This window comes from Ylistrum balloti, unplaced genomic scaffold (assembly GCF_031769215.1).
Source record: "Ylistrum balloti isolate Yb309-2 unplaced genomic scaffold, AGI_CSIRO_Ybal_v1 Utg371186, whole genome shotgun sequence".
NCBI classification, from domain to species: Eukaryota; Metazoa; Mollusca; class Bivalvia; order Pectinida; family Pectinidae; genus Ylistrum; species Ylistrum balloti.
In genome coordinates this window covers 104,763-117,055 of record NW_026782646.1, presented here as the reverse complement: position 1 = coordinate 117,055, position 12,293 = coordinate 104,763, and the positions used below count along the sequence as shown (strand labels likewise).

At 36.2% G+C, this 12,293-nt stretch overlaps 1 protein-coding gene across 1 annotated transcript in view; it reads left to right on the top strand.

Annotated features, from left to right (window-relative positions):
* Window positions 1-1,406: 1,406 nt before the first annotated feature.
* The window catches only part of LOC132561265 (soluble scavenger receptor cysteine-rich domain-containing protein SSC5D-like), a 38,777-nt gene continuing 27,890 nt past the window's right edge, over window positions 1,407-12,293 (top strand). Inside the window, exon 1 of the mRNA XM_060225992.1 lies at window positions 1,407-1,983. Within this exon, the coding sequence (XP_060081975.1) occupies window positions 1,440-1,983 (544 nt within the window). The 5' untranslated portion in view covers window positions 1,407-1,439. The remainder of the gene's footprint in view (window positions 1,984-12,293) is intronic.

Genomic DNA, 12,293 nt, shown 5'->3' with positions numbered 1-12,293 from the left:
TAAGATATATAAAACAAACGGCAAACTCTTTTCTTTGTCAGTATATCAAAATCTATTATCTAATGATCCAACGAGTCAATGTGTGTATCATCTTTTCATCTAAGCCTTGTTTATTTGTTTAAGGATGCTTTCACTTGAACCTTTGCACAATGAACCCTTGCTAATAATTTGAAATGCAAAAATAGAAAATCTGGAGGAAAGTTTTCAGGGCTGAAACTTACCATCCAATATATCTTACACATTTGAGAAATGCTTTTCGTTATCAATTTTAACACTAAAAGGAAAATTTCCATTGTTTTCTCTTCGCCATCAGTTATATCATTGATAGTGAAGTAAAGAGTTACATAAAGCGCACGGCCTTTTGCACAAACATCAGTTTGATGTTGAAGTGGAAATCTAGGTGATTTTTTCGCCCAGGTTTTTAAGTTTTGCATTTTATGAATGTGTAAAAATATTTAACAGTGTTCAATGAAGTGATATCATTACTGGGTATAGTTATTAAAATTTCATTTAAAAGTGTCATTAAGAATTGCCGGCACAACGAAACGTATATCATAGAAGGACAATCGACGTTAACGAGAAAGAGATGTGAAAACATAATGATATACATGATCGTTTTTTTTTTTTATCTCTGAGTAAGCATTACTAAGGACAGTGTCAGGACGCATGTGTCGATAAATACCATTCCGTTTCTTGAATTATAAACTTAAAAAGTATCGTAAGTTAAAACCGATCACGCAAATCGTGTTCATACTATTGCCTGAAAAGAACACAATGCAAGGAAATGTTGGTTGTGTTGTACCATAAGAATACGAGATAATCAGTGCTCGTAGTCTCTCTGTGAATCTAAAGTTCACCGCCAGACATTAAATTTAGATGTCAACACGTTGCATAATGTGACACGTTGATTATTGAACAGGAAACATTTACATCTGATAGAAACGAGGCACAAATGTAGACGAGTAATATATCTTAAGCTGACAAATCTATATTTTGGTGTAATTGGTAAACAACCACAAGCGATACGGTCGATTAAAATTTGTCTGCCAGACTAACAGTTATAAAAACGTATACACAAATGTAACAAACAAGACAAAACATTAATTAGACAAGTGTTTTGAAGAACTTTGATGCCCAACACCTGAAACATTTCACATCCCTTATATCTATTTAGTAATTAGGCTTGCTGTAAGAAGTCTACTTTTTCTTCTTGTTAGAGATTCCCTGTGTTAACCTTATACCCTATGAAGGTTCGATATAATGTGTTCAGTAAATAGGTGACGATGTAGTGTGAGAGTTTCCTGGCCGGCACACTTGCCACGGAGTTTTAGCGAGTTGTTCATATAAAACGTCCTGCGCCCTGCTCCCAGCATCACACCGTCATAAAGCGGTGTCGGAGGCGGTACAATACGTTTAGCAGCTGCCTGCACATTGTCGCTATGGCAGGGCTAAATTTTGGTGTTTTACGGTGGGTGATCATAATGACATGTATATGGAGCTCAGCATCAAAACCAAGCAGTTTTGCAAATGAGAAACCACAAAGCGATGCGGTTACTGCTAGCTGGTTTAGAATGTTTAATGCCAAATTTCGACTTTTGGAAAGAAAAATAGATTTGGATTTTAAAATCTTAGGTCAAACTCTAAGAGAAGAGCTTAAAGGCAGGCCAGGTGGCGGGGGTGGACCACGTTTGCCGAACAATGACGGATTGGAAGAGGCTATTTCTCAACTCAAATTTGAAATTCAAACACTACAAATTGATATGAAGCAAATGGCATCAAATCAGTTGCGGTTTGAAGCAAATTTCTTGTCTTCTTTGGAGAATAGCACTGTAACACTGCAGAACAAGTTTAGTGATGTTTCCGAAGTGTTGGAGGCAGTATCGAACAATGTTGAAAGTTTGAACAATTCTATCTCCATGTTATCTGATACCATGAACAACCTTGCTGAAAAAGACAGGGTGACCACACCAGCACCAACACCAAGTAAGTCCTCTCGCCAAATAATATCGTTACGTGATATTTGATTTTTGCTTTACAACACAGAGAGTTTTGACCTTTCAACCTTGAACCATTGACTACTCTAGGAATATCGTAGACTCTTGGAATAATATAGAACTATCGGATTTTATGTTCTATAAATAATAATATAAATAATACATGTATATTGGCCACTGTTTAATAACTTGTGAAGATTAATTTAATATGACACCAGTTCACATTCATTGACATGTTAACTTATACACTGATACGCAAGAAGATTACAAAGCGATGTGGTATCGATAAATCAGTGTTCTGTGGTAACAAATATATATATGTCAGCTTAAAATCTGTGTTTATTGATACCTATTACTGTATCAATGTGTCTCGGGTGTATATTGATACCTATTACTGTATCAATGTGTCTCGGGTGTGTATTGAGACCTATTACTGTATCAATGTGTCTCGGGTGTGTATTGAGACCTATTACTGTCTCAATGTGTCTCGGGTGTGTATTGGTACCTATTACTGTATCAATGTGTCTCGGGTGTGTATTAGTACCTATTACTGTATCAATGTGTCTCGGGTGTGTATTGATATCTATTACTGTATCAATGTGTCTCGGGTGTGTATTGAGACCTATTACTGTATCAATGTGTCTCGGGTGTGTATTGATACCTATTACTGTATCAATGTGTCTCGGGTGTGTATTGAGACCTATTACTGTATCAATGTGTCTCGGGTGTGTATTGAGACCTATTACTGTATCAATGTGTCTCGGGTGTGTATTGATACCTATTACTGTATCAATGTGTCTCGGGTGTGTATTGAGACCTATTACTGTATCAATGTGTCTCGGGTGTGTATTGATACCTATTACTGTATCAATGTGTCTCGGGTGTGTATTGATACCTATTACTGTATCAATGTGTCTCGGGTGTGTATTGGTACCTATTACTGTATCAATGTGTCTCGGGTGTGTATTGATACCTATTACTGTATCAATGTGTCTCGGGTGTGTATTGAGACCTATTACTGTATCAATGTGTCTCGGGTGTGTATTGAGACCTATTACTGTATCAATGTGTCTCGGGTGTGTATTGATACCTATTACTGTATCAATGTGTCTCGGGTGTGTATTGAGACCTATTACTGTATCAATGTGTCTCGGGTGTGTATTGATACCTATTACTGTATCAATGTGTCTCGGGTGTGTATTGATACCTATTACTGTATCAATGTGTCTCGGGTGTGTATTGGTACCTATTACTGTATCAATGTGTCTCGGGTGTGTATTGGTACCTATTACTGTATCAATGTGTCTCGGGTGTGTATTGGTACCTATTACTGTATCAATGTGTCTCGGGTGTGTATTGGTACCTATTACTGTATCAATGTGTCTCGGGTGTGTATTGGTACCTATTACTGTATCAATGTGTCTCGGGTGTGTATTGGTACCTATTACTGTATCAATGTGTCTCGGGTGTGTATTGGTACCTATTACTGTATCAATGTGTCTCGGGTGTGTATTGGTACCTATTACTATATCAATGTGTCTCGGGTGTGTATTGATACCTATTACTGTATCAATGTGTCTCGGGTGTGTATTGATACCTATTACTGTATCAATGTGTCTCGGGTGTATATTGATATATAATACTTCTATCAATGTGTCTCGGTTGTGTATTGATACCTATTACTGTATCAATGTGTCTCGGGTGTGTATTGATATCTGTTACTGTATCAATGTATCTCTGGTGTGTATTGATACCTGTTACTGTATCAATGTATCTCTGGTGTGTATTGATACTTTGTATTGTATCAATGTGATTATCATTAACAAGAGATAAACATTTCTCCACCAGTGTCAGCGATAATCTTGTTATAAATGGGGCGGTTGATACTAACGGTAGGCACTGATTATTACCCATAATTCATTAGGTACTTTGATAACGAGATAATTTTTGTTGATACGACAGCTTGTAATGACACGAGATTAATTGTCACGACAAACTCATTAACTATTTGTTTTGTTTTATTTTTGGTTTTTATTATCGTTGCAATGTAAATAGAGAATGAAAAAGTGTTTGTCACAAGAACGATACATTTAGGACGTCCACGGAAATAGCTTCAGGGTGAAATCGAAACCTTGATAATAGCGACACGTGTTTAATTAATAATGTCGACGAGACGAAAGTTAAAATGTATCATGATCATAGCTAATTTGTGACAGAGTTTGCAAAATTATTTCAGTCTGCGTCGAAATGTGGACCAGCTTGAGGCTGATTTAAAACCAGTAGCCGTTTGAGAATATCTCACATCGTTCATGTAAATACCAATTGATAATCAAACAATTACATTTATGTGGTACCTGAACCACTAAATATTAATGTGTTGTATGTGATGGTGATATATATGGGGAACGCCGATCTCCATAATATGTCGATGTTACCCGATTTAATTACTCAGTTTTATTGTATGATAATTCGCTGAAACAGTAAAAGATAATATACTAAACTGTACAGTACTGTACAGTACTGTACTATACTGTATTGTACTGTACTATACTGTACTGTACTATACTATACTGTACTGTACTATACTGTACTGTACTGTACTATACTGTACTGTACTGTACTATACTGTACTGTACTATACTATACTGTACTGTACTATACTATACTAAACTGTACAGTACTGTACTGTACTATACTAAACTGTACTGTACTATACTATACTATACTAAACTGTACTGTACTATACTGTACTGTACTGTACTATACTATACTATACTAAACTGTACAGTACTGTACTGTACTGTACTATACTGTACTGTACTGTACTGTACTGTACTGTACTGTACTGTACTATACTATACTGTACTGTACTGTACTATACTATACTGTACAATACTGTACTGTACTATACTATACTGTACTGTACTGTACTGTACTATACTATACTATACTGTACTGTACTGTACTGCACTATACTATACTGTACTGTACTGTACTATACTATACTGTACAATACTGTACTGTACTATACTATACTATACTATACTATACTATACTATACTATACTATACTATACTATACTATACTATACTATACTATACTATACTATACTATACTATACTATACTATACTATACTATACTGTACTGTACTGTACTGTACTGTACTGTACTGTACTATACTATACTGTACTATACTATACTATACTGTACTGTACTATACAATGTAGATAGTAGATACACTGTAGATAGTAGATACACTGTAGATGGTAGATACACTGTAGATAGTAGATACACTGTAGATTGGTGATACACTGTAGATAGTAGCTACACTGTAGATAGTAGATACAATGTAGATAGTAGATACACTGTAGATAGTAGATACACTGTAGATGGTAGATACACTGTAGATAGTAGATACACTGTAGATTGGTGATACACTGTAGATAGTAGCTACACTGTAGATAGTAGATACAATGTAGATAGTAGATACACTGTAGATGGTAGATACACTGTAGATGGTAGATACACTGTAGATAGTAGATACACTGTAGATAGTAGATACAATGTAGATAGTAGATACAATGTAGATATTAGATACACTGTAGATAGTAGATACAATGTAGATAGTAGATACAATGTAGATAGTAGATACACTGTAGATAGTAGATACACTGTAGATAGCAGTTACACTGTAGATAGTAGGTACACTGTAGATAGTAGATAATTTGGTCAATTAAAACCCGATTTCATATTCGCATCTTAGAGTACAAATTCACTTTACTATGTTTAAGAACTAAGCTAAGATTTTTATATGGTTTGGCCTGTGTTAACAATTGTCTGTTACCCTAAAATCATTTCCACCTAAACAGTAATTGATAAAAATAACAACTGCATAATTATATAAGTTGATAAACGTTTGTTCCGAACAGATGGGCCACATTATTTCAAGGACTCACTGATTTACGTAATAGAAATACTGTAAGAAAGTCTCCGTCTCCTGGTGACTGCCAAATATACAGAAGTTTGACAGATAGACATCGTATTATAGCAAGTATGACTTAAAAGAAGTAGGAATATATCCACACTGAGACTCCTTCACTAAATGATCAGCTTTGGCGTGTCTGCCTACAGTTCTTACCAATCAAGCAGGTTGTACCCTGAACCTTGTTAGTTATGTTTCTGTGGGACGGTGTGTGAATTTAAGCCTAATTGAACTAATTAAAAATTATATGTTTGCAGCGTAGCTTCTAAACGTTACATGATAAAAATATATATTGATGTCTACAAAAACGCCTTTCTTGAACGAATTCCAATCTCGTGAGAACATGTCTACTTCAAACATTGTGGATTAATAACTTAAAACCCGACGTAATATCAAGGAAAATTGTACTTGTGTGTGTGGGCGATTCCCCAGTGGTAAAAGAAAGGTATCGGTAATATCTAACCTTGGCAATAAATAACGCCCCGGATTGGACTGTGTAAAGGCAGGTGTCCACTGCGCGATCACATGCCTTTCCATCGGTACTCCGGCTCCCTGAAGCAGACCCTCCCCACTCCCACCTCCTCCCCACTCCCATCCCCACTCCCACTCCCCCTCCCCTCCCCACTCCCACTCCCCCCTCCCCTCCCCACTCCCCCCTCCCATCCCCAATTCCTAGTCCTTTTCGAACCTTACAATACTTATGTTTCCCCTCCGATCCTATTTCTAGTGTTCTTGTCCACTTACTTCCGTTTACACACCACCAGTACTTTATTCACAAGGTATATACACAATGTAAATATAAATAAGACATTTCCAACAGACATGATGAAAAACTGCCACGTGATCTAGTGCGGAGCGGTACACCGCGGAAACAATTCCCAAAAGCTAGGTAAATTGTTGGCGGGTTTTCACTTGGGCTGAAGTAGATGACTTGATATGTCCGGTTGTGTGGCGTGGTAGGATTTACATACTATTTCGTTATCAGTACCAGACTAGACGTGTGTAAAACATTTAATCGTTAATTCATCCGACCAGTTTAAACTGTCTGTGGACCGACTTTCGTATGCCATTGTACATGTAGTAAATGTGAAGATTACGTTACGTACGCCCAAGGCTATAACACCTCTAGTTTTTTGTGTTTTGATATTGGGAATACATTTCTTGCAGTTATAGACGAAAGTTCTGCAAGGTATTAATAAAACATGGAATACAGCATAATCTAAGTGTTGCAAAATCTGCACCTCGAAACAGTTATTAAGCATTACATATCTCAAAAGACGACTAAAGTGTTTTGAACAACATCCATTAAAAACTATAAAATAATAATAAAAAAAAATCAAAAGAAACAGTTTGCACAATAGTGTAAAGAGCACAGAATAGGAAAGCAAAAACACCATCTACAAAAGAAAAAGAGCTTTTGTTATATATGTACAGGGAGACGAAACACTACCTACATAGTACAGGAGACACAATGTCTATCATAGTACAGGGAGACGAAACACTACCTACATAGCACAGGAGACACAATGTCTATCATAGTACAGGGAGACGAAACACTACCTACATAGCACAGGAGACACAATGTCTATCATAGTACAGGGAGACGAAACACTACCTACATAGTACAGGAGACACAATGTCTATCATAGTACAGGGAGACGAAACACTACCTACATAGCACAGGAGACACAATGTCTATCATGGTAGAGGGAGACGAAACACTACCTACATAGCACAGGAGACACAATGTCTATCATAGTACAGGGAGACGAAACACTACCTACATAGCACAGGAGACACAATGTCTATCATGGTAGAGGGAGACGAAACACTACCTACATAGCACAGGAGACACAATGTCTATCATAGTAGAGGGAAACGAAACACTACCTACATAGCACAGGAGACACAATGTCTATCATGGTAGAGGGAAACGAAACACTACCTACATAGCACAGGAGACACAATGTCTATCATAGTACAGGGAGACGAAACACTACCTACATAGCACAGGAGACACAATGTCTATCATGGTAGAGGGAAACGAAACACTACCTACATAGCACAGGAGACACAATGTCTATCATGGTAGAGGGAAACGAAACACTACCTACATAGCACAGGAGACACAATGTCTATCATAGTACAGGGAGACGAAACACTACCTACATAGCACAGGAGACACAATGTCTATCATGGTAGAGGGAAACGAAACACTACCTACATAGCACAGGAGACACAATGTCTATCATGGTAGAGGGAAACGAAACACTACCTACATAGCACAGGAGACACAATGTCTATCATGGTAGAGGGAAACGAAACACTACCTACATAGCACAGGAGACACAATGTCTATCATAGCAGAGGGAAACGAAACACTACCTACATAGTACAGGAGACACAATGTCTATCATAGTAGAGGGAAACGAAACACTACCTACATAGCACAGGAGACACAATGTCTATCATAGCAGAGGGAAACGAAACACTACCTACATAGTACAGGAGACACAATGTCTCTCATAGTAGAGGGAAACGAAACACTACCTACATAGCACAGGAGACACAATGTCTCTCATAGCAGAGGGAAACGAACCACTACCTACATAGCACAGGAGACACAATGTCTATCATGGTAGAGGGAAACGAAACACTGCCTTCACAGGAGACAGCATGAAGAAAACTCGAACATGTCTATCTTCATATCGGACACGTTATATCAGAATAGGTATATATTTCTCAATCAAACATTATGACGACCAGTAAACTTCCCAATCTTTATGTGTCTATCGGTATGGTAAGCTTCTGTGCCAGCTGTTAAAGAATTGGTACCATCAACTGCGACATGTGAACATTTGCAGGAGTGGTATTGAAATTGAAAATCTTACACATCACTGCAAATATAAAATTTTCTTCGTGTCATATCTTTCCATCTACTCAGAACTGCTTTATAATAACTGTTGTATGTCCAGTTCTACAGTTCTTTGATCAACAAGTAGATAAATTGGTTATATATTTAACTCATACTATAATCCTAATTAATCACTTATCACAAGAATGTTCGGGCCGTAAATATTAAATTAATCACTTATCACAAGAATGTTCGGGCCGTAAATATTAAATTAATCACTTATCACAAGAATGTTCGGGCCGTAAATATTAAATTAATCACTTATCACAAGAATGTTCGGGCCGTAAATATTAAATTAATCACTTATCACAAGAATGTTCGGGCCGTAAATATTAAATTAATCACTTATCACAAGAATGTTCGGGCCGTAAATATTAAATTAATCACTTATCACAAGAATGTTCGGGCCGTAAATATTAAATTAATCACTTATCACAAAAATGTTCGGGCCGTAAATATTAAATTAATCACTTATCACAAGAATGTTCGGGCCGTAAATATTAAATTAATCACTTATCACAAGAATGTTCGGGCCGTAAATATTAAATTAATCACTTATCACAAAAATGTTCGGGCCGTAAATATTAAATTAATCACTTATCACAAGAATGTTCGGGCCGTAAATATTAAATTAATCACTTATCACAAGAATGTTCGGGCCGTAAATATTAAATTAATCACTTATCACAAAAATGTTCGGGCCGTAAATATTAAATTAATCACTTATCACAAAAATGTTCGGGCCGTAAATATTAAATTAATCACTTATCACAAGAATGTTCGGGCCGTAAATATTAAATTAATCACTTATCACAAGAATGTTCGGGCCGTAAATATTAAATTAATCACTTATCACAAAAATGTTCGGGCCGTAAATATTAAATTAATCACTTATCACAAAAATGTTCGGGCCGTAAATATTAAATTAATCACTTATCACAAGAATGTTCGGGCCGTAAATATTAAATTAATCACTTATCACAAAAATGTTCGGGCCGTAAATATTAAATTAATCACTTATCACAAGAATGTTCGGGCCGTAAATATTAAATTAATCACTTATCACAAAAATGTTCGGGCCGTAAATATTAAATTAATCACTTATCACAAGAATGTTCGGGCCGTAAATATCAAATTAATCACTTATCACAAGAATGTTCGGGCCGTAAATATTAAATTAATCACTTATCACAAGAATGTTCGGGCCGTAAATATTAAATTAATCACTTATCACAAGAATGTTCGGGCCGTAAATATTAAATTAATCACTTATCACAAGAATGTTCGGGCCGTAAATATTAAATTAATCACTTATCACAAGAATGTTCGGGCCGTAAATATTAAATTAATCACTTATCACAAGAATGTTCGGGCCGTAAATATTAAATTAATCACTTATCACAAAAATGTTCGGGCCGTAAATATTAAATTAATCACTTATCACAAAAATGTTCGGGCCGTAAATATTAAATTACATTGCATACTTGAAAGACTCAAATCCAATTTCACAGTCATTCTGTTGCTATAATTTACAGACCTAAACCTTGGATAAATGGCAAAATCGTCTCATTCTGAATACTGTCAGCATTGTTTATTTTATGAAATTCTTGCAAAAAGTTCGATTTCGTGGCTTTATAGATACCCTATAACGAACTAGTTACCAATGGTTGTCAGAAGACTTATGCAAAGTATAGGAGATATAGAACTTTATGTCGAACAAAGACAATGTTTTAAAGTGTTTGTATATCTTGACTGACGCCGAGAGAACGTCCACTTACTGTGACCTGAATGTACCGTACTCGACACACTTAAGGGGCTACTTTGTCGGAGTTCACACCGGATCACAGGTACTCTAGATAGTAAAATCATTCCGCCAGATTTTACGTTAGTCAGGGACGTTTAATACATCATATTATACATCCCTGTATTAGTCCATTGGACTAGGGTTCAAATCTGTGTTCGCCTTTACGTGTATCATATAAATACTATTTGTAATATTTCCAGAGTGACGCGAGTTAATTAATATGGAGGGAAAATATTCAGATTAATCCTAATATCTAGAATGCTAGCACTTTGGTTAACCAAGAGTCACTGACAATTAAAGCTGCTTCACTGCACATTTCACGTGACTTGTTTGTATATACCGGGTATAAATACTGGAAATACCCTTTCTCATTCGGTAACATATGTAGTGGAATATTTACTTCCCCTTGCGTGTTTCTATAACGATGCTCTCATGTAAAACATTGGTCTTGAGAATACTGTTACATAAAAATGAAAGGTCATGAGATCCCTATGCACCGCGTCATCTTATAATGTTCTTCAACATCAATTTTAGATTTTTGTATGCAATTTGCATAGGAGTAAATAAAAAGTCTATGATCCGCCATTTCTATAATCTATTTACATCAAAATAACGTTATTTATTGAAGGCTTGTGCACGAAATAATCAGTGGACTTTCAAGCTAGTGGACAAATTTACACCAATTCTACAAATTTTATGATTTCGTCCCTTAAAATGGACATAAGTAATCAAATTCCGGTATCTTATTGAATTATAACATACATTCTATGTATAATTTTAATTCACTAACAGTCTCTACTTGTGTTAAATGAACTTACCACGGTAATATTCGTTGAGTAGAGTAGCGATTTGCAACAGTTTAGGCCATATTTCTTTGTACTTCAAACTGGTATTAAGCGTGGATACGATATTTCCACATCGTTTAAAGAACGCAACTATATTTATGTTTAAAAAATTATATCAATATTTTTTGCGGTTTATTTGACAATGAACGAATATTTCGCCACAACGTGCCAATACTTGCTATCTCTCGGAAAGTGGCGAGGTCTTTGGAGCGTATTGGGGACGTAACGATATCTATATTTCGTGTAGATCTGAGTCAATTTTGAGCAAACACAGCAATGTCGTATCGAGATCGAGAATTATCATACTGACACCGCAGTGTAAGGGTCATGGAGGGAAAGAGGCAGCAGCTGCAAGCGGTTTGGTAGCAAAGACAAAGGTCCCGGATTGACTTCGCTGGTAGATCAGTAACAAGTGTGTGTGGTTTCCATGGGAATTTTCAACCTTATTACGAACCTTTGCAAACATTGGCTTTTACATTAAATGTTTCACTGGCAAGGCTAATTATTTCCTCGTAAACAACAGTTAGAGCCTATCATCAACAAAACCTCACTAGTATTTCTCATATGTATGTAATATCGACAGAACTGTTGTAAAAGGATATGTCTTCTTTGTAAGTATATCAAGCATTTAATGCTCAGAGGGTATTTCGCAATATTGTTCACTTTAAAATAAGATACAGCACGACTATTACTCGCGGTCGTCAAGGTCACTTGAATATATCACTAATGGATAAACACGTCTCACAAAGCATT